The 23,735-nt window shown below is 36.3% G+C and overlaps 2 protein-coding genes across 3 annotated transcripts; one reads left to right on the top strand and one right to left on the bottom strand.

Annotated features, from left to right (window-relative positions):
• The first annotated feature begins 347 nt into the window (after nucleotides 1–347).
• LOC107645378 (transducin family protein / WD-40 repeat family protein) lies at nucleotides 348–5,784 on the top strand. 2 transcript variants are annotated; one of them, XM_016349388.3, is made up of 10 exons: nucleotides 348–634; nucleotides 1,460–1,973; nucleotides 2,185–2,304; nucleotides 2,759–2,836; nucleotides 3,038–3,214; nucleotides 3,803–3,880; nucleotides 4,125–4,300; nucleotides 4,642–4,800; nucleotides 4,990–5,050; nucleotides 5,229–5,784. In XM_016349388.3, exons 2-10 carry the CDS (start codon nucleotides 1,545–1,547, stop codon nucleotides 5,418–5,420), a joined length of 1,470 nt encoding a protein of 489 aa, XP_016204874.1. In that variant the 5' UTR covers nucleotides 348–634; nucleotides 1,460–1,544; the 3' UTR covers nucleotides 5,421–5,784. The 2 variants fall into 2 exon arrangements, with proteins under 2 accessions (XP_016204874.1, XP_016204876.1); XM_016349390.3 differs by having other exon boundaries at nucleotides 458–926.
• A 1,261-nt stretch (nucleotides 5,785–7,045) lies between these two features.
• On the bottom strand, nucleotides 7,046–8,607 carry LOC107647896 (uncharacterized). The gene has a single exon (XM_016351946.3). The coding sequence runs from the start codon at nucleotides 8,390–8,392 to the stop codon at nucleotides 7,214–7,216; it is 1,179 nt and encodes a 392-aa protein (XP_016207432.1). The 5' UTR covers nucleotides 8,393–8,607; the 3' UTR covers nucleotides 7,046–7,213.
• Between the last annotated feature and the right edge of the window lie 15,128 nt (nucleotides 8,608–23,735).

Genomic DNA, 23,735 nt, shown 5'->3' with positions numbered 1-23,735 from the left:
CGTCTTCACAGTTCACATCACTATCTTTAATTAAAAATATTATTAATACATTAAAATTGATTACTAAAATTAATTACATATGTATTAAAACATAAAATATATATTTAAAATTAATTTTAATGTATTATAATTTTAAATAACTAAATACATATTTTTTATTTTATTAATTTAAATATAAATTAATTATAATAATAATAATTATATTTTTAGATGAATGTAAAAAATATTTGGTATATTATAACAAGAGAAACGGATAAATAGGTCCCTGACCTTTTGTTCTGCAGACATTTTTGTCCCTAACCATTGAAAAATACTTTTTAAGTCTCTGACCTTCACAAAACTTGGACAAATCAGTCCTTCCGTCTAAATGCCTCCGTCAGGGACTGATCCGTCTTTACCATAAAAGAAAGAAAAAAGTGATTAAAATGTGTTGGTTGGGACTTGGGAGCACATATCTTGGTGCAGACAAATCTCCTTCACCGTCCTTCACTTTATGCATATCTTCATCCCAAAAAAGTCGAAAAATCCGTTCAATTTCACTGTTTTCGTTCCCCATGTAACACAGCAGAATCTTCTGCTCAAGACAAAAGAAAAAACAAGCTCGAAAGATTCTTTTTTCCTTCAGGGCCGAGAGGTATGACATGAACATCAAGCTAGTAAACTGTGTGTGTCACACAATTACGCATCAAAGTTGTTACATTTTTCATTCGTATTTTGATTCTTATAAACTTCAACCCACTCTTTGAACACTGATTGTACTGGGTTTAATTGTTCAGCTCACTTTTACTTTGTTCATGTCTTTGGTTTAATTTGATCATGAATGGTTCATCCTTCACTCACCGTTTCACATAATGAAGTGGGTTTTGCTGTGAAAAGTTTTAATCTTGAGGTGATTCAGAAGGCGATTGAGGGTTTTGAATAATTGGGTATGATTCCTTTTAGTTCTGATTAATAATTTAATCTGAAGATGAATCACTAGCTGGGTGAAGGGTATGCGTCTTGTTGATTATTGTTCGTTTAATTTTTCGTCCTGCTTGGTTTTGTCTGAATTTTTATTTTGTTTGATACTGACTTTTTCTCTGAACCTGAGGAATGTTTTTTGGTTTATCAAGTGGGGTTGTTCTGTTACCCTCTTGTATTAAACACTGAAGAGAAAAATTACAAACATGATGATTCATATTCTTCAGATTCAAGGAATTTGATGCTTGCTAAATTTTGCATAACCTTTATATAGGTCAAAGGAAGATTCTGGTATTTTTTTTTTTAAAATATTCCATACATCATCAACACAAAAGACAACAACACTACTAAGTAGATTCTTTTGACAAGCAAAGGGTTTAGCTTTATTGGCAATGCATTCACTTAAAATATAATATCTGTTTGATTGCATACTGTTGAAAGCTTTCTACTTTGCCATTATGCTACTTAATGCTTCACAAATTTATTATATTTTTTGTAGGGTTGAAATACAAGGATACGTTATGAATATTTTGTAGTTGATAAGATGCTTGGGCATTGCAAAATATTGTCAGTTGCTGTGAGTTATGTATGCTATATCCCCTGCGATTCACACTGAAGAGATGGGTTATGCTATGAGTAGACTGGAGATTGATTCCGACGTCTCCGACGATGGAAGTGCCATTTTTGAAGATTGTACTAGTCAACCGACCAAAAAACCCTTGAACTATTTAGACAATGAGATTTCTCAGCTCACAAAGTTGAAGTCGACGCCTCATCAATTGCTAGGCCAAGTTGGACCCGGAAGGCCTGAGTTGCCTGTTTCACCTGTAAAGTTGCTTGCAGGTCGGGAATCCAATTATTCAGGGCGAGGAAGGTTTTCGTCGGCCGACTGTTGTCATCTTTTAAGCAGATATTTGCCAGTAAATGGTCCCTCACTTATTGACCAGATGGCAAGTCGAGCATATGTCTCGCAGTTTTCAGCCGATGGTTCTCTCTTTGTCGCTGGGTTTCAGGTAAACTAAATTCTTCTTCACACCTTATTTAACTCTTTCGATGCTCCGATATTTTCCTAGTTTATGCTCTGGTTCTTGTTATGTTGTGGAAACTACACAGGAAGGCTTGCTTTATGGTCATATTAGGCATGGTTCTTTGTTGATCTCTTTAAACAAACATAAGGATGCCATTGTTTCAACTTTAATTAAACCAGGGATATTTACTTTGCAGGGAAGCCACATAAGAATATACAATGTGGATGAAGGTTGGAAAGTTAAGAAGAATATTCTAGCCAAAAGTTTGAGATGGACAATAACTGATACATCTCTTTCTCCTGATCAACGCTATCTTGTGAGTTTTCAATTTTCTTTTGTCTATCTTATTGCATGGATAAAATTTATCTAAATCGTTCTGATCTGTTGCTTTCCTCTATGGTTATTTGATATCATGGAGGAAAAGGAAAAGAAAGGAACATGATTTGAGACAGAAGAAAATATAAGGAAATAAATGAACGGTGAAGTGGTGGAGGAGTTATCCCTTCCTTGCAAATGTAAAAGAAGGGAGGCTTTGCTTTCTTTGGTTAATATTACCATCCAAGAGGAAGAGGATGCAAAAATAGTTGGTCTCATCTAAGTAACATTACTCTAAATCCTTTCCCTTCAAACTAGGGACAAATTCCCTTCCTCTAGCACTTTCCCTTCCCTTTCGAAGACGAAAACATCTGCTACACGGAGGCAGGGGTGCTATTGTACATTGTTACTACTGTTGGTCTTTTTCTTATGGCATCTGTACTCTTTGATTTCAGGTTTATGCCAGCATGTCACCTATCGTACACATTGTAAATATTGGATCTTCTGAAACAGAGTCTCTAGCAAATGTTACGGTACTGATGATGAATATTGCCACTATTTGAATTTAAATTGTTCTCCTAATTCCATGAAATCTTCTATTTTCTTGAAAGCTCTAGAATATCACTGTGGACTAGCTATTCGAAAATTGGATCTTTCAAAATGGATGTTTTATGCAAATATTATGTTTTAGTGCCATTATTTTCTATTTGTAATTCATTTCTGAAAATATGCAGGAAATCCATGATGGTTTGGATCTTTCTTCAAGTGATGATGGAGGTTACTCTGTTGGGATATTCACTGTTAAATTCTCAACAGATGGGAGAGAATTAGTTGCAGGAAGCAGTGGTGATTCTATATATGTTTATGATCTTGAAGCAAATAAGCTTTCACTTCGAATTTTAGCTCACACGGTATTGTTTCATGGCACCAACATTATGTTTATTTACCCTCATTTCCCCTGTATTCTGATTTCTGGTTCTATGATCCCAAAATCTAGTCCTCTCGGTCTGTTGTGTATGGTACAATTCATTTTGCATAAAATGAAGGACGATGTTTTATAACATATGTTGTTGAATGGCATGGTGGTTGGCTCATCTATAATATTGGCCATCCTTTTACATTAGTGCTTGTGAAGCTCTATTTGAAAGCTTGTCTTTGTTCATATATTTGTTAAAAGAAGTCAAAAGTGTATGAATATCTTTCAAGGATGTTGCTAGAATTTCCTGTCCCACAAGAGACACTGTTTTCTTCCTAGCCTTTGTTTGAACTCACTATTCTATGACTACTATGCTTTGTTATACACAAGATGTGGTCTTTTGATAAGAAGCTTTGTAATATTAAATACTGATTACTAGTTTAATGAGAACTTTCCAAAATTAATTTACTAAAAGTTGTACAATCTGGTCTTTGATAGAAGAAGAATAAAGGGGTCATGTACTTATGTGGCTTCTAGTTGGCCTGGAATATTAATCAGTGGATCTAACATTTTTTTTCTTCAGTCAGATGTGAACACCGTATGCTTTGCTGATGAAGCTAGCCATCTTATTTACTCCGGTAGTGATGATACTTTTTGCAAGGTATGTTCTGCACAATAACTGCAACATGGATTCTGTTAAGATTTATGTCCCATTTTCCTGCATCTCGGTAACTGCTGTTTTACATGTGAAGTCTTTGTTATTACTCGATACTCATCATTGGTTTTTACTGAATAGTTTCTTAACTCTTGTATTTGGCACTTAAATTGGAATGCAACCTTAGCAATTTTGCCCTTTCTCCCTGTTCTATTGTCAAGGACACATTCTGACTTGCAAATTTGTGTAGGTATGGGATCGGCGTTGCTTAAATTCTAGAGGTAAGCCCGCAGGGGTCCTCATGGGCCACCTCGAGGGGATCACATTTATCGATAGCCGTGGGGATGGGCGTTATTTCATTTCAAATGGTAAAGATCAGACCATCAAACTTTGGGATATACGCAAAATGTCATCCAATGTTACGTGGTATGCTCATTTTAGCTTCCAATATCTTTCTAATGGTTCATGTTTCTTAACTTTGATACTTGATTGCATACATTTGATCCAAAAGTTACAAGATATGCAGTGTTTTATATATAGATAATGACATTTCTCTTGTAGTATAAGTGAAACATACTAGAGACATTTCCTTTTTATCCCCCCCCCCCCCCCAACACTTTTTTTTTAATTTAAAAAAATGCTAGAATACTCATAAATATGTTTGTTGTATGAAGTTTCTTTACCTCTCTGCAAGTATATTTCAATATTTGATGAAATGGTTGGCTACAGAATATCATGTTCTAACAGAATACTTTTATTTGTTCTAGCAATCCTGGCTATAGGAGTTATGAATGGGATTATAGGTGGATGGATTACCCACCTCAAGCCAAAAATTTGAAGCACCCTTGTGATCAGTCTGTGGCTACATATAGAGGCCATTCAGTCTTGCGCACTCTTATCCGCTGCTATTTCTCCCCAGCATTTAGGTAAGTACTATGCTTACCTTACTTTTGTATTGATCATTTTCCTTGTGTTATTTTTTGATATTCTTCTTCCTTAAAAGCTGTCATTTTCTCCTCTGGAAGTATTGGCCAACAATAAGTGCTGTTTTCTAAATCAGCCAACTCATCATCTTCGAATATTTCAGTTAACTATTTCCCCCTTCCCATTTGCAGCACTGGCCAAAAGTACATCTATACTGGATCACACAATGCATGTGTTTACATATATGATTTGGTATGTATATCGGTTACTGCTGCTTTATCTTTGTATATTCCTAAAGTAACTACAATTTTTCGCGGGTTCAAATAGTATGAACTGTAACTGCATATTATGTCACAGTCATGTCAATTAATTAACATGCATCAAATCAGAATTCTCCGTTATCACACACTGAATCTGTGGTAATATTCAGGTTAGCGGAGCTCAAGTTGCAACACTAAAGCATCATAAATCACCTGTAAGAGATTGTAGTTGGCATCCATTCCAAACTACACTTGTTAGCTCTTCTTGGGACGGTGATGTTGTCAAATGGGGATTTGATGGCAGTGCTGAAGTACCTCCCCTCTCCGCGAAAAGGAGGGCCTCCAGAAGGAGAAATTCTTAGGTGCTTCCGAAATGCATCGCGCGCCATGTTTATTGGTTGTAACCAAACTCACGCGGTGCTTCATGAGTATCGAAAAATCTCATCATCCAGGAGAAACTTCTAAGAAGATTAACTATGATGTCCATCAAATGAACTATCAAATAATCTGAGAGATCTATGTTGAAGAAGATATTTTGTTAGCATAATAAGGTGCAACATGTAAGTAGCACAAGATCTTGTACATAAATAGCCACTGGTATGACATGGAGGTTGATTCTTTGATAAGCTGTCTGTGCATGTAATAAATTTTATGTGTAATTATAATAATTGTTGTCTCGTTACTTTTGTAGTGAATCTAGTCGTTGCTTTTGTGTTTTTCCTTAAAGCAGAATGCCATGGTACACACCAATTATTGTGTATGCACATTTATGGAAGTTCCAAGAATAAAGCCAAAATGGTTCTAGCTTCTACAAAGGGTTTGCGTCCTACCACAACCCAAAGCTTAAAAAAGAAGCAATCAAATAGCATGTTTGTATACTAGTGAAAGAATAAAAAAGAAAAATAAAGAAAATAAGCAAAAAGAATAGCATGTCTGCAAATTCCTAGTTCCAATATGCATGTTGCTACCCCTAATCTCTATCTAATAATGATAAAAAAAAGGTGAGTAAATTTGGTATATCAAGAAGTAAGAAAAATGCATAAAATAATTTTTATTAGTTGTAGTTGACAAAGAAGTTTGGGGCCTCCAGTGGTACAGTTGACAATGGACCAGAGAGGCAGAGATGTTCCCGGAAGGACCCAAGTTAAATTATTGGATTATGTAACGTAACGATTATGTGTGCAAAATGATTAAAATGTCGACTAAATTAGTTACATTCAGTACAGAAGATAGAAACAAGACATGGAAGGATGAACATGCCTTTCATATACTGTGATTCCATATAACGGTAATATAATATATAACCACATATATAATGCTATTAAAGAATTTAATTTTGTTTATGATCAGTATAAAGTTTTACTACATTGCTATAATTTTGGGTTAGAATAACAAACATAACTATGGAGTAAAGAGCATTGAAGTGATTATAAACGTGTAAAATAAAAGAAATATGTTACCCTGGGATTAACGAGGTAACAACTAATTAAGAAGCGGATATGAGAAACGACAAAAATGGGGAAAGCCGCCATTTGAGGGACAAGTTAGAGCGTAGTTGTTGAACTGCCGTTTATGGTCATGTGCTTCTCAACTGCTTAAGCCTACTCGTTACAGACACAAACCTCAGTTTCTTATATACTTACAAGTCAACACCTATCTTTTCTTTCACAGTTTAGTTTAGTTAACACGAAGATTAGTTAATTAGCAAATAGTATGATTTGCATTGCTAATCTCACAAATCATAGTCGAGTTTGTGAATTCCACATACTATAGTATAGAGACACACACACAGGAAAAAACACGTAACAGTGACACAATGCCAATAATCAAATTTTGGTCCTTTCTTATTCATATTACAATATGAGTAATATATAGAACATTGTTGTAATATAGAACCTCGACTATTCACAGTTTCACACTGCTCACTTTATTCATCCTCATCAATAACGAATAAAAAATTCTAATTTGAAAAAAAAAAAAAAGGAGATTAAACAAAAACTGAGAGCCTATACGATCAATTTTCATTTCAAAAGCTTCAACATTCCCTATTAGTTGAATGTATTATGAACGATAATAATATATATATCATATAATAAATTCTATATCATATTAATATTATTATTATATTATATGATTCTTTTTACTCAAAAAATCATCATCCCCTCCATTGATTGCACTCCTCAGCAGGCCGAATCTTCTGCGTCCCGGACCTCACCGGACACCCCGTCTGCACCGGCGGCACCATACAGTTATACTGAACGCAAAGCGAGCTGCTCACCGGAATCTCCGCCGTGGGACTTATCGCTATTCCGGTCAGGTAATTATGCTGCAGATAAAGAATCTCTATACTCGCCGCCAGCAACCGATCAACGAAGCTGGCAGGGACCTGCCCGGAAAACCCGTTGTTGTTCAGGTAAAGATACTGCACGTTCGCCAGCATGGGCGATATCTCACCGGAGAATCTGTTATAGCTAAGATCAACGGTCTGGATCGAAACGTCGTTGACCGGTTGGACCGGACCCGAGAACTGGTTCCTCTCGAGCTGGAGGTTTGTTAGGGGGTACGTAAAGAGTTGAGCTGGAATTGAACCGGTGAACCGGTTCAGGCTTAGGTCGAGGTAGTTTAGCTGGTTGAGCCTGCTTAGTAACCGGTCTACCGGTCCAGTGAACCAGTTCCATGAGAGGGAGAGGTAGTGGAGTGAGGGAGGGAGGGAATCCGGTTCGATCGAACCGGAGAGAGTGTTATGTTTCAGATCGAGCCGGGTTAGCGTTTGAGATGAGAATCTGGGAACCGAACCGGTTAGACGGTTATGGCAGAGGACGACGTTGACGAGCTCCGGGAGGTTTCCAATCGCCGGAGGGATTGTTCCGGAGAGCTGGTTGTAGCTGAGATCGAGAGTTCTCAGGCTGCGAAGGTTGCCTAAACCTGCCGGAATGTCGCCGGAGATGAAATTACGACTAATGCCAAGGAATCGGAGATTGGTAAGTGCAGAGAGAGAGGGCGGGAGATGGCCGTAGATTCGGCCGGGGACGACGGTTAATTCGGCGAGAGCGGAGAGCTTGGAGAGTGCGGGGTCAAGTTTTCCGGTGAGGCCGGGGGAGCCGGCGCGGGGATCGCCAAGGTTTAGAGCGACGACTCTGTCGGCATGGCAGAAGACGCCGGAGAATGTGCATGGATCAGAGGTGAAGTCCCAAGAAGAAAAGAAGTTAGAGCCAGGAACATCGTGAAGCGATTTACGAATAGATTGAAGAGCCAAGAAATCATTGGGATCCAATATAGCATGATGCACTCTGAATATGAAGAAGAAAATTAGGAAGATGAAGGGCGACGCCATTGTGTATAGTGAAAATGTGAAGGTGTTGGGTTTTATAGAGAGAAGAGAGATAGAGTAATGAATTCTTTTGAGCTGGAAAAAGTTGGGGATTCCGTGAATAAGAGAAAGAAGAGGATCGGTTTTTGGGGTGTGAAGGTCTTAAATATGGCGGAGAATGTGTAGGCTTGGAGGAGAAGCAAGAATATCTCCTTTCTCAATCCACAATGTTGTTAATCACCTTTTTATTTTTCAATCTCACACAAGAATATCTCCTCTCACTCACTTGTATTAGCTACAATACAAATCCAGTATTGGAATCAGTAATATCACTAATTTACTTGTTTATTCTTATTTTAATCGTATTCAGGATCGTATCAAACGGTTGTCCGAGCCTACGTGGCTTCCGTACCTGACACCTCACACCTCCACCTAGCTCTACTGTACGTTTTACGTGTACAAAAGTACTATTATTATTTGCTGTTATAGTAAGATGCGCAAACATGAAGCCCGTTATAAGGCTTAAGTATTTTTGTATGCATGTGACACCATGTATATGTTGTTGTGGTTGAACCATTGTTGATGTAATTGGTCAAAGAAAAGAGAGGTGGACTGCACGGGGATTCAGTTTAAGCCACCTGGGTGTTGGGTTCCACTTCCATGCTTGAAGGTGGTCAAGTTAGCCATCTTCACATGCTTCTTGTGTTCTGCACTCTTCCTCTTAGCTGTCTTTTTTTGTCTTTACCCTTATTTCACTCAATTCTTCTACCTTCACAATTAAACTTTATCTATTTACTTTGGTATTCTTCAACTAAATGTCATTTCCAAAACAGTTTGTGAAAACAAGTTTTTTTCCCCCAAAAATAATGTCATTTATATTATGCAATCTATTGAACAGCATTTTAATAAAATTTCAGTAAGATAGACTCACTTTATTCGAGTCTCAAATAATAACATCTCAAATACAATTATATATAAGAATTTTGCTGCTCTACAGATTTTTTTTTTTTTGAGTAAATAAATTGAAGAGTTGTCAGTGAATGAATTGGGGTGCTAGCATTGCATGATTTCTATTATTACTATACCAGGCTACTGGCTAGGGATACATAGCTTGCACTTTAGGCCTCCATTATGTCTAACTTGGAACACACTACAACTGCATATATTTTTGATTGCCTATCATATGCATGTACCAAATACCGTGTCAAAATAGAAACAAATTAAAATAAGATAATCCTATAGGACCATCAATTACACTATACACTTTTTATTCCTTCTTGGGAAAGGAACAAACATAGAAGCTTTTGAATGAGACACGAGAAAATTACAAAGGAGGAAGGTGGTTTGGGACACAAGCTATGTGTATGTCAGTGATAGATTATGCATAGCCGTATCCACACATGGCTTCTTTAGCAATTCAAATTATGTTTCACCAATTATTTAAATTTAATCTGTGGATTAATTAAGGAGTAGACGAAGATTACAAGTCAACATATATAATATATAGGAAAATGAAATTATCTTTCTTTTCGTGGGAGGTCAATTTCTTTTTCTTGCGTATGGCCAGGGTCAAAACTCAAAACGCTTGCAGTAAAAGGAACGATAATAGGACTGCAATACGATACAATCACCTTGGATAAGGTATTCTTCCATCATTTCGTTTCTTACGGGTGCGTTTCGTTATGAGATCGAATAGAATAAGACAAGATATTGAGAACATATATAAAGAACAGAGACACAAAAATTTAGAAGTTATTTTTAATATGGAAATAAAGATGGTATTTTGGTTGAATATTGATATTTGAAGTGTATTACAGCATTGTGAAAATTATTCAACACGCCCCACGTATTTTAAAACACATCCCCACGTGTTGGCTAATATGTTGCCATGTTGGACAGAATGCTACCACGTGTCCAACACGCCTCTACTTGTTGCAACACGTCCCCGTGTGTTGCCCTTCTACCTGACACCTCCATCTATGCGTAAATACACTAGGTTCACCTATTTCCAACTAATACACCACCCTAAACCCCATAACCAAATTCTTGAGCCACAAAAATTAGTGTTTTTATATTTTGTTTGGTGATAAATTAAAATAAAATATGAAAATAAAATTTATTCTCATTTTTTTTTTCAAAAACTTTTTGAAAAAAAATATAATAATAAAAAATTAACAAAATAATAAAAGAAAAATAAAAAATAAATTGTGTCTCTATTTGTTAGTATTTTTATGTCTTTTTTGTCAAGATAAACACAAAATACACTAATTCAAAAGTTTTTGACACAATGTTTCTATTCATATATCATCTGTCAAATACAATTTTATGCTCATATCCTGTCCTTATAAACAAACGTCAATACCAGTGCCCTACTTAATTAAAGACTAAACTAAAGGTAACAATACCTAATTAACAAAGTTTGGATTATAGAGTCTAATTAGATAATTAATTTATTTTAGCTACTGTCAATCAATTTTATCAAAATTATTCTTTTATTCTAAATTTTAATCCTAAATTCTTCAAAAATTAATGATAATTAAAAAAATAATTTTATAATAAAAAATAATTAAAAATTAATTCTCTGTCAATTTTCATATATATATATATATTGCAAAAGAAGGTTAATTTTTTTTTTATATTGGATAAAAATGGGTGTAATTCTTTAATATTGGAAGTTATGGTGTTTTACAAAATTTTGGGGGCTATTGAATTCGCAGAGTGCGAATTATCAGATCAATTTTTTTTTAATTTATAAAGACAATATGCAGACTGCGTATTGTATTATTTTAATATTAAATTACAATACACGGTCTGTGTATTGTCAGTACAATATGTGTTCTGCGTATTGTGTTTGCCCAGAACAGCGCCTCCAGAACATTGTAAAATTCTATTTTTTGTAACATTAACTTAAAACTCTCTTCACTCTTCCATATTAAAATAAAAAAATCCTCAAAAGAAGCCTAAATGATTGTTATTATTAGCTTATTGCCACTCTTATACTCTATACTCTGCACAGTGAAAATCATTTTTTCAACAGCAGCCTATTACGTCAACAAGAAGTTAGTTTGTTAACCTCTCTCTTTTTACCAAACCCAAAACATTTTCAAAATTGTATTACTTAATTTTCAATAAGGTCACTGATTATTTGTTATGATAATTCTTCCATTATTGCTGCATATGGGATATATGAAGAATCAGAGCATAGAAAAGGACATGTCCTTATAGAGTTATATAACAATAAGCATATTATTTATTTATTTATTGATTTATATACGGTTGTTTGGTTTGGTTGTGTATATACATGCAAACAACCGTAGCAGAGTATTCATATTTTCTTTCCTTTGAAAACAACACCTCTCATCAATTCAGAAGCAGTAACAAGTCTAAACATTAAACAAATGGCCCCCAGCTGAAGAGGCATGTGTGAAGACTAATTACTAACTCAAAACACCCACCTTTTTAAATTCGTCCTATGAACTTCCATTCCACGACTTTAAGGTGGAAGATTATTTTATGTTCCTGTTATGATTGATGGCACTGTTATTTAATGATTTCTTTTGTGCTGTCTATTTCATCAACTACTCTATTGGCTCTATGTATATAGTATGGTATCTTCTTCTACTACTCCTACCATGATTTATAATGTCTTTTCTACAACATTTTTAAGACTTTTTCTTTAACCATTTCACCCATTGTCTGAATCATATTCATCTTTTTCACTCCAACAAAATTTATTTTCTAAAGAAATTAAATATATTTGATGAAGACAATTCCATTTCTCCAACCATAATACATATTTTGCATGTCATAGGCCAACAATAATTCCATCAGTTCATTTAAGAAATATGGATATGTGGTGGCGACCAAACAAAACTAAAGCATTCATGGGTGCTTCAATTCGATACAACCATGACACCCAACACTATTATTATCTTCCACGTCCCACTTGCTCATTACAGACCGAAACTCGTTATAAAAAAAGAACTTCCTGACCAAAAAAAAAAAGAAGATATATAAAAAAACTTGTTTTTGATTTGTTTTTTGGACAGGGTAGAAAAGAACTTGTCAAATGAGACCAAAGTTGGTCCATAAAGAAAAATTGAGACCCCTGAGAAAAACTGAATTTATTTTGGACTGAACAAATTTATTTGTACTATTGGGCTAGTTTAAGATATTTCGGTTCTTAAATAGTTTGGGTGATATGGTCCAAGTCCATATATATTTAATAAGACCTTTAACAGTATGTTTTTTTTCACATAAAATAAACAAATGCTAAGGCACTTAAAAAAAAAAAAATACAACCCTCTAAATTTTAAAACCTAAATCTCAGATTTTAAACTATAAAATATAAATTTTAAATTTAAACTCTGAATCTAAATTCTATATCATAAATTTTACACGTTAAATTTTAAATTCTAAATTAAAACTGTTGATATATGATGAGTTTGGAAAACTCTTATTTAATTTTGATGATGAACAAACATTATCGAAATATTTAAATACAAAATTATTAATTTGATCTTAATTCACATTTGCTTAATTGATAATTTTGTTGTGCAGATTTTATGTTGGGTCGAAAAATGAGTTTCTGGTTTAAACCCAATAATCAGCCTTGCTACATGTCTCTCATACCATGAGGCTGAATTATTAAATGGACCAGAATAAATATTATTGTAAGCCCAAACAAATGCTTTCTTATGAGCTCTATGCTTGATCCGAAACAAATTTTATCAGGAAAGCAAATGTTAACTAATTGGGCCAGCTTTAATTTCAATACTACAAGCCCAAGTCTTTTTAGTGTTGAATGGTTCCAAGCCTGGTCCGAAACTAAGAAAGCAAATAGACTTCATGCTTTCCAACGGATTCCATTGCTTGCTAAGAATGGATTTCAAAACTTAATAAGCTAGCCTTGGAAACATGAGAGAGAACTTGATTTTGATTTGATAGGGAATCATTATGATTAATGCTATACGCTACTCAAAGCAAGGGAAGTAAAAGCAATCTATCAATATGTTTCAATTTCATTTAATTGCTTTTACTTTAACTTCACATTCTCTCTCATCTCTTTCTTCTTCTTCCTTCGGTCCTTGTCCATGAAACTATGGATGCTATGCTAATCAACCAAGAAAAGGAAGAAGTTGCATGTATCAAGACCATCAAGCTGATGATGGCAAGAAAACATACTAAAATAAAAATGAGCTGTGGCTAAGATACTCACCAAATGTGGTTAGATTTGGTGAGGTTATCTTGAGTTCTTCATGCTCAAAAATGGAAGGTAAAGATTCGGCCAGCAAGGGAGATTCTTGAAGCATGGCTTGTCTTTGATTCTGCTCAACCACCACAGGAAGTAGCTAGAGTGGCGAAGTGATGGTTGAGGCAGAGATTGAAGCAGATGAAGTCATTATCATCATGAAGCATCAAGGGCCAGAAATCCATCTTGGAGAGCAAGCCAAGGATGGAGAGCTCGGATTGATGAAGGGTGATGATCAAGAAAGGACTAGAGGTAATTGCATGTTGGGTTTTGCATGGTTATCTCTTCTCTCTCTATGTGGCCGAACCGGTTCTGTTTGTTGAAGGAGGAAGAAGTTGGTTCGGTTGTTGGCTTCAATATGTGGAGGCTTCCCTCTTCTATAAAAAGAGAGAACAGCCACTGTTTGGAGCAAGGAGAAAATTTGAGAGTGCAAGGCACAGAGTTCTCAGAGCTACCTGAGCTAACAGTTTTCTCTTCTCCTTCAATGTATTCTGTTTTGTATTTTTCTGTTTAATTTTGTCATGTCTTGAGTCTCATAGAAAAAGGCAAACAGTGAGGTTTGTATAAAAAAGTCATAGAGCGGAAAAAGTCAGAGAGTGCAAAATTAAAAGAAAAAGCCATAGATGTCTTAGAGTTCCTTTGTTCATCTATGTTGAGTTTCATGATTCTGTGGGAATCCCCTTGTAAGTTGGGTTAGCACTTTACAGTTTGTAATCAGGTTGATTATAGTGAAATTCCATCATTGTTGTGATGGAGACTGGATGTAGGCTGCACTGCACTTAGCAGCTGAACCAGGATATATCTGGGTGTAATCTCTCTTCTCTCCTACTCCATTTCTGTTTTCTACTGTACAGGAGCAAAAACTAAAAATGTCTCGTGCAAAGTGACGAGACAAAACAAAAAGTCTCGTGACTAGGGACGAGATAAAAGAAAAGGTCTCGTGTCCAGAGACGAGCTAAAACAGAAAAGTCTCCTCTGAATTCAGCAAGTGTTAGCAACAAAAAGGGGGCTAAGATTCAACCCCCCCTTCTCTTAGCCACTGAAACCATCAATTGGTATCAGAGCTTGGTCTCAAAGAGATCAAGCTTTGCAGCTTGGAGCAAAGATCCTCATGGCGGAAAACAGTGGCGCAAATGTGGTGTCTTATAATCTAACTGAAGGTCAATCAAGCAACAGACCCCCTCTTTTCAATGAGAAAAATTATACCTATTGGAAGGAGAGGATGAAGATATTTGTACAAGCAGTGGATTACAGACTATGGAAAATCATCTTGGAAGGACCACAATATCCAACTGTTACAAGTGCCGAAGGAGTTGTTTCTCTTAAACCTGAAGCAAGATGGACAGAAGAAGATAGGAAGAAGAAAAATGGCTAAGCTCAAAGGCAAAGGCAGCAGCACAAGGAGAGTGAAGAAAGACCTTAGCAAAGTAACTTGCTACAATTGCAAGGAAATGGGGCATTTCAAATCTGACTGTCCCAAGCTGAAGAAGGAAGAAAAGCCGAAAAGAGGAAAGAAGAAAGGACTGATGGCCTCATGGGAAGACTTGGAGAATGATTCTGATGATGATGATGAAGAAACCGAGACCAAGTCACAAACATGTCTCATGGCAGACCACATAGATCAGGTAGTCTTTCATAACCCTAATACTGAAGATCTTCATCTTATGATAGACCACCTCTCTGAAAAAATAAGATGTTTTTTGCTGGAAAATCAAGAACTTGAACAACAAATCACCATTCTCAAGGCTGAAAACAGTTTTTTAAAAGAAAAAGTAAGAGACGCCGAAACTGCTTGTGATCTTGTTGAAGAGAATAAGCAGTTAAGAGCCCAAGTTAGAAGCTGTGAAAGTAACCATTCTGTTCTTGCATATGTGGATTGTTTTAAGCAAAATGAAGAGTTGCTTAAAGAGGTTAAAAGACTTAAGGAAGACTTAGCCAAGTTCACACAAAGTTCCGAAAGTTTAAATCACATCTTGGCTAGTCAAAAACCTCTTTATGATAAGGCTGGGTTGGGGTTCTATAAATCTGAAAAATCACATTTTGAAAATATTGCTTCATCTTCTAATGACACAAGATTTCAAGATCCCACCTACTTTAACAAAACAGCAACTCCAAGATTTTGTAGACTATGTAATCGGAATGGACATTTTCCCATTCAATGCTTTTTTGGTGAAAGAATGGTCGGTGATAAGGTTTATAAAATTGTTTTTGATTACAATGGCTTAGGACATAGAAGATGGTTTAACGTAAAAGGATCCAAAAAGATTTGGATACCTAAGGTTACTTAAGCATGTTTTGTAGGTGTGCCTAGTATCCAAAAGGAAGGAAAATATGTGGTATATGGACAGCGGATGCTCTAGGCATATGACCGGAAAGACAACCTTCTTCATAAAGCTTGATGAATATGATGGAGGGCTTGTCACTTTCGGTGATGATGCAAAAGGAAAAATTGTGGCTGTTGGGAAAGTGGGTAAAAATTTCTCATCTTGTATAAATGATGTTCTCCTTGTACATGGCTTGAAACATAATTTACTTAGTGTTAGTCAACTTTGTGATTTGGGTTTTGAAGTTATTTTTAAGAAATTTGTTTGTTTAGTTGTGTGTGAGAAAACTGGGAATGTTCTTCCTGAAGCCAAAAGATGCAACAATGTGTATGGATTAACTCTTGAGGATTTAAAGGAACAAAATGTAACATGCTTCACATCTTTTGAATCTGAAAAATGGCTTTGGCATAGAAAGTTGGGACATGCTAGCATGTATCAAATTTCTAAGCTAGTCAAAAGAAATTTGGTTAGAGAAATTCCAAACATCAAGTTTGATAAGGATCTTACTTGTGATGCTTGCCAATTGGGCAAACAAGTAAAATCCTCTTTTAAATCAAAAGACGGAATCTCAACCAAAAGGCCATTAGAAATGTTACATATTGATCTTTTTGGTCCTACTAGAACTCAAAGTTTAGGAGGTAAACACTATGGTCTTGTGGTGGTAGATGATTACTCTAGATTTGGTTGGGTACTTTTCCTTGCTCATAAGAATGATGCCTTTCATGCTTTTTCCACCCTTTGTAAGAAAATTCAAAATGAAAAGGATTTGAAAATTGCCCATTTGAGAAGTGATCATGGAAGAGAATTTGAAAATCAAGATTTTGAAAAATTCTGTGATGACTTAGGGATTTCTCATAATTTTTCATGTCCTAGAACCCCCCAACAAAATGGGATGGTTGAAAGAAGGAATAGAAGCCTTCAAGAGATGACTAGGGCTATGCTATGTGAGAATGAAATTCCTAAATTTTTGTGGGTTGAAGCTGTAAACACAGCATGTTATATTTTGAATAGAACAATCATTAGAAAAGGGTTAAAGAAAACCCCTTATGAGCTATGGAAAGGAACCCCTCCAAATCTTAAGTATTTTTATGTTTTTGGATGCAAATGTTTTGTGCTTAATAATAAAGAAAATCTTGGAAAGTTTGATCCAAAATCCTATGAAGGAATGTTTGTTGGATATTCCACCACAAGCAAGGCCTATAGAGTTTATCTCAAAGAGCATAAAACCATAGAGGAATCCATACATGTTACTTTTTGTGATTCTAACTTAATTCCCAGTATTGTGAAGGATATTGATTCAGGTTGTGAAGAGAATGGAACAAATAAAGAAAATCCCAAATCTGTGCAAAATGAAGAATCTATCAGCCCGGTTCTGTCTCGTCAGATTGGAGGAGACACTTCCATTTTGTCTCCTGAGCAGGCACGAGCAACTGAAACAGTGAGACCACCAGAAGTTCATCAAAGCTCTACACCTGTCCGAAAGCCTAGAGAATGGAAGTCTATGAGGGATTATCCTCATGACTTCATCATTGGAGATCCTTCTCATGGTGTAACAACAAGATCCTCCACCAAAAGGCAAACCGAACCTAGCAACTTTGCTTTTTTGTCACAGATGGAGCCCAACAATGTCAAACAAGCTCTTGAGGACCCATCATGGGTTAAAGCAATGAAAGAGGAGCTTGCACAATTTGACAAGAATGAGGTTTGGACCATAGTACCTCATCCGGATGGTAAGAAAGTTACCGGTACTAAATGGGTATTTAAAAATAAACTTGGTGAGGATGGACAAGTTGTTCGTAACAAGGCTAGATTAGTGGCCCAAGGTTACGATCAAGAAGAGGGTATAGATTTTGATGAGTCTTTTGCTCCGGTAGCTAGAATGGAAGCAATTCGGTTGCTTCTTGCCTATGCCGCCCATAAAGGTTTCAAAATGTTTCAAATGGATGTTAAATGTGCCTTCCTTAATGGCTTTATTGATAGAGAAGTGTATGTGGCACAACCCCCCGGTTTCGAACATAAAGAGTTTCCAAATCATGTTTTCAAATTAACTAAGGCTCTTTATGGTCTTAGACAAGCTCCAAGAGCTTGGTATGAAAGGCTTAGTACTTTCTTGTTGGAAAATAAATTTCAAAGGGGTACCACCGACACTACTTTATTCATTAAAGCATCTAATGATGATATACTTATTGTTCAAGTTTATGTTGATGACATTGTATTTGGTTCGGCCAACATTTCCTTGTGTGAAGAGTTTGGAAAACTCATAACTAGTGAGTTTGAAATGAGTTTAATGGGAGAGCTTACTTTCTTTCTAGGCCTCCAAATTAAACAAACTCCTAGTGGAACTTTTATTTACCAAGGAAAATATGCAAAAGAACTTATTAAAAAGTTTGGCCTAGAAAATTCCAAAACAATGGGTACACCAATGCATCCTAACACAAAACTTGAAAAGGATGATGATGGCCAAGATGTGGATGAAACAAGGTATAGAGGAATGATAGGCTCACTCATGTACCTTACCTCCTCTAGACCAAATATTGTTCAAAGTGTGGGTGTATGCTCAAGATTTCAATCTCATCCAAAAGAATCCCATCTTACGGCTGTTAAACGCATCATTAGATACATTAAGGAAACTTGTAATTATGGCTTGTGGTATCCTAAATCTGATGAATTTTGTGCAGTAGGGTTTTGTGATGCAGATTATGCGGGAGATAGAGTGGATAGAAGAAGCACGTCCGGCATGTGTTGCTTCCTTGGAAGTTCACTCAACATGTGGTCAAGCAAGAAACAAGCCACAGTAGCTTTATCCACCGCTGAAGCAGAATACATTTCCGCATCTGCATGTTGCACTCAATTAATTTGGTTAAAAACACAATTAGAAGATTACAAATTAAAAATCAATAGTATACCCTTATTTTGTGATAATATGAGTGCTATAAACATTTCAAAAAATCCTGTTTTGCACTCAAGAACAAAGCACATTGAAATTAAATATCATTTCATTAGAGAACATGTGCAGAAGGGAACTATTGATATTCAATTTGTAAAATTTGAAGACCAAATTGTTGATATTTTTACAAAACCCCTCTGTGAAGACAGATTCTGTAGCTTGAGAAAAAGTTTGGGAATGTTTGATTTAAGTTTCATTGAAAATTTGTAAATTTGTGACTCTGTTCAGTTTTGTCTCGTAAGTTTGGACGAGATAAAAATGCAAGCTTGTTGAAAGAGCTATGATCAAGGGGGAGGCAATGCAGAATTCAAATTTTATGGGCCCCACCAAAATTTCTTGACCCCACATTAACTGTTATGGTAGTTATCTCTCTACAAATAAGAATCTTCTTCTTGTGTCATCAAATCCTTTTGGAAGTGGTTATTGTCAAATCAAAATCTTTCTCTCCATCTAATCCCTTAATTTAAGGCAACAACTTTTCAGTTTTGGATTTCAAAGTTAAGAGGCAAATCATTTTTGGATAATAACCACCCATTATGGTCATTAACCGTCCACTAATGGTCATTATTCTCTCCATATTCTCTTTCCACACCTCATTAAATGAGTCCACCCACCTTGTCTCTCTCTCTCTCTCTCTCTCTCTCTCTCTCACTCAATTCGGTTATCACCCCCAACCTTTCATATTTCATTCCTCCATTACCATGAAAAAGGAAACCGCGCCAAGAAAGAGTGAAAGAATTCTTCTTTCTCAAAAACCATCAACACCCCAAACTCACACTCACATCCACATACATTCTACTTCCTCATCCTCTCCCCCACCTCCAACCAAACAAACCGAAGCCATGAGAAGAAAGGTAGTGGCACAAAAGAGTTCTGGAAGAGGAAGAAACAGGAAGAACAAAGAGCCCCAAGAGGAAGAAGAGCAAGAATCTCATACTTCTCCCATTTCTTCACCTCCACCCTCATCACCGAAGCGGACTACTCCTGGAAAAAGCTCCCAGAAGAATCAGGAGTTTGCACTCAATGACACTACTGAACCTCCAAACTTGGAATCCATGGAATTCAGAGACAAGTATGGCAAAACTCACTCCCACTTTGATCCAAGCAGATTTAACTCTTGCACCTCTTTTGAGTTTCATAAAGAGGTTATGGAGAAGCGTCATTTGTGCACAACCTATCTTGTTAGCCTTGAAAATCTCACCAACAAGGATATCAATATCTCCTCTCTGTTTGAACTCCTCAACTGGAAGCCTCTGCTTCTCATCCAGAAACCAGTCTACCCTGGCCTTGTTCGAGAGTTTTATGCCAATATGCGGCTCATTGACGGCACCCTTCATTCCTATGTCAAAAGGGTTCAAATAGCCCTTGATGCTGAAACAATTGGAGCGGCCTGGAGCGGCCCTTGGGTTCAAGGATGAAGGACCGCAAGCTTACATGGTGGAAAAATGGGACACACAAGTTGGCGTTCCATACAAGACTGTTCTCAAGCACATTTGCGAGAACCTTTCTGGATTGCATGGCACCATCTCAACACACAAAGCTCTAGGACTGGTTAATTCCCTGCTTCACCGCATCATCACTCATATTCTGACTCCCCAAAGCGGCTCACACAACCGAGTAACATTTTCTGACTGTCTCATCTTATTTGCTTTGGTTACCTCTACCCCTATATCCTTTGGTTATATTATGATTAGGCACATGTGGGATTCTGTTAGAAGCACCAGAAAGGCTAACCTACCTTATGGTATGTTTTTAACTAGAATATTTGAATACTTTAAAGTTGATTTGTTAAATGAGGCTGTAGAAAACAAGGCGTCTTCAATCAGAGGAGGAGGAGCAACTAAGGAAACCAAAGGGAGAAAATCTGCTGCATCGGATAGTGACTATGAAGGCAGACCAGAATCTTCCAAAACAATCAAGTCTATCAAACAGATTTTGGGAGAATTTTCGAACATGGCTGACTTGATGTTTCGGTCCCACAAAGAAGCCCGCAAGCAAGCTTATGAGAGTGAGAAAGCTTGGAAAAATTGCAAAGACAGGGTCAATCTGATGATGGAACGGTTTAAAGAAGATCTGGGAGATGACAGTGAAGGAGCTGCTGAAGAAGAAGAAATTAATTTTTCTGATGATTAGTGACTGTTTTTACTCTGTTTGATATTGGCTCCATTAGGCTCAATCTTTTTTGTAGGAGCATGACTTGATACTCACTGCTCTAGGATACTGTGATATACTTCTGCTACTTTATCTTGAATATTTTGTTATGTTGATCATATTTTGTGCAGGTGCCCCCATGATGACAAAAGGGGAGGAAATTCATGTTCCAAAATTGAAATTGGAACAAAACAGGGGCTGGAAAAACAGGGGATGAGAACAGGGGTTGAAATTTTCAAAATTGAAAATTTATGATCACCCTTGATTTAAAGAATGAATGTTGTTATAGCATTTGTTTTACTGTGGTCACTGCTGTTTGAACTGCATGAAGCATTTGGTTTATCATGATTAGTTACTACTCATTTGGCATTTGGTTTATAATGATGTTTGATTTATCCTTGATGCCTGGCTGTTGATTCATCATTGATAAACTTGTTGGATTGAAAACTTATTTTTGGCAGTTCTTTTAAATTGTGTAATATATTAAAACTGCCTTGTTTTGATCATGTGTACTTCAAATATTTTTTCCATCATTTTGTTTTGCTCTGATATACTAACAAGAAAAGTTTGGAAAATATTTGGATAGTTTTTTATTTTTGTTTAAGTTTGAGCAGTAAATCAGTTTATGATATCAAATGAGTTTTGATTATCAATTAAAACTGCTCATAAATCAAGCATTTAGCATCATAAAATATGCTAAATAACATTGTTACTTGAAGCTTGATTCAAATGTTACAGGTTAATGTTTCCCTTGGTAAAATAAGCACACATCAAGGGGGAGCAATGTGACATTTAGAAAGGGGGAGAAATTCAAAATCAAAGGGAGTATTTTTTACTCAATCTTTAAATTTCTTTCCATTTCAATTTTTGATAATGCTTGTCATCAAGGGGGAGATTGATGAGTATGGAAAACTCTTATTTAATTTTGATGATGAACAAACATTATTGAAATATTTAAATACAAAATTATTAATTTGATCTTAATTCACATTTGCTTAATTGATAATTTTGTTGTGCAGATTTTATGTTGGGCCAAAAAATGAGTTTCTGGTTTAAGCCCAATAATCAGCCTTGCTACATGTCTCTCATACCATGAGGCTGAATTATTAAATGGACCAGAATAAATATTATTGCAAGCCCAAACAAATGCTTTCTTATGAGCTCTATGCTTGATCCGAAACAAATTTTATCAAGAAAGCAAATGTTAACTAATTGGGCCAGCTTTAATTTCAATACTACAAGCCCAAGTCTTTTTAGTGTTGAATGGTTCCAAGCCTGGTCCGAAACTAAGAAAGCAAATAGACTTCATGCTTTCCAACGGATTCCATTGCTTGCTAAGAATGGATTTCAAAACTTAATAAGCTAGCCTTGGAAACATGAGAGAGAACTTGACTTTGATTTGATAGGGAATCATTATGATTAATGCTATACGCTACTCAAAGCAAGGGAAGTAAAAGCAATCTATCAATATGTTTCAATTTCATTTAATTGCTTTTACTTTAACTTCACATTCTCTCTCATTTCTTTCTTCTTCTTCCTTCGGTCCTTGTCCAGGAAGCTATGGACGCTATGCTAATCAACCAAGAAAAGGAAGAAGTTGCATGTATCAAGACCATCAAGCTGATGATGGCAAGAAAACATACTAAAATAAAAATGAGCTGTGGCTAAGATACTCACCAAATGTGGTTAGATTTGGTGAGGTTATCTTGAGTTCTTCATGCTCAAAAATGGAAGGTAAAGATTCGGCCAGCAAGAGAGATTCTTGAAGCATGGCTTGTCTTTGATTCTGCTCAACCACCACAGGAAGTAGCTAGAGTGGCGAAGTGATGGTTGAGGCAGAGATTGAAGCAGATGAAGTCATTATCATCATGAAGCATCAAGGGCCAGAAATCCATCTTGGAGAGCAAGCCAAGGATGGAGAGCTCGGATTGATGAAGGGTGATGATCAAGAAAGGACTAGAGGTAATTGCATGTTGGGTTTTGCATGGTTATCTCTTCTCTCTCTATGTGGCCGAACCGGTTCTGTTTGTTGAAGGAGGAAGAAGTTAGTTCGGTTGTTGGCTTCAATATGTGGAGGCTTCCCTCTTCTATAAAAAGAGAGAACAGCCACTGTTTGGAGCAAGGAGAAAATTTGAGAGTGCAAGGCACAGAGTTCTCAGAGCTACCTGAGCTAACAGTTTTCTCTTCTCCTTCAATGTATTCTGTTTTGTATTTTTCTGTTTAATTTTGTCATGTCTTGAGTCTCATGGAAAAAGGAAAACAGTGAGGTTTGTATGAAAAAGCCATAGAGTGGAAAAAGGCAGAGAGTGCAAAATTAAAAGAAAAAGCCATAGATGTCTTAGAGTTCCTTTGTTCATCTATGTTGAGTTTCATGATTCTGTGGGAATCCCCTTGTAAGTTGGGTTAGCACTTTACAGTTTGTAATCAGGTTGATTATAGTGAAATTCCATCATTGTTGTGATGGAGACTGGATGTAGGCTGCACTGCACTTAGCAGCTGAACCAGGATATATCTGGGTGTAATCTCTCTTCTCTCCTACTCCATTTCTGTTTTCTACTGTACAGGAGCAAAAACTAAAAATGTCTCGTGCAAAGTGACGAGACAACAAAAAGTCTCGTGACTAGGGACGAGATAAAAGAAAAGGTCTCGTGTCCAGAGACGAGCTAAAACAGAAAAGTCTCCTCTAAATTCAGC

The sequence above is a fragment of the Arachis ipaensis genome, chromosome B6 (genome assembly GCF_059453495.1).
Source record: "Arachis ipaensis isolate K30076 ecotype BB chromosome B6, ASM5945349v1, whole genome shotgun sequence".
Classification (NCBI taxonomy): domain Eukaryota; kingdom Viridiplantae; phylum Streptophyta; class Magnoliopsida; order Fabales; family Fabaceae; genus Arachis; species Arachis ipaensis.
This window is presented reverse-complemented; position numbering and strand designations above follow the sequence as displayed.

Bases quoted from the DNA above. Each gene is read 5' to 3' on its own strand.
- LOC107645378 (XM_016349388.3), top strand. From the start codon at position 1,545: ATGTATGCTATATCCCCTGCGATTCACACTGAAGAGATGGGTTATGCT. The intron at 4,301-4,641 runs GTATGCTCATTT...TATTTGTTCTAG, and splicing joins ATGTCATCCAATGTTACGTG to CAATCCTGGCTATAGGAGTT. The intron at 4,801-4,989 runs GTAAGTACTATG...TCCCATTTGCAG, and splicing joins TATTTCTCCCCAGCATTTAG to CACTGGCCAAAAGTACATCT.
- LOC107647896 (XM_016351946.3), bottom strand. From the start codon at position 8,392: ATGGCGTCGCCCTTCATCTTCCTAATTTTCTTCTTCATATTCAGAGTG.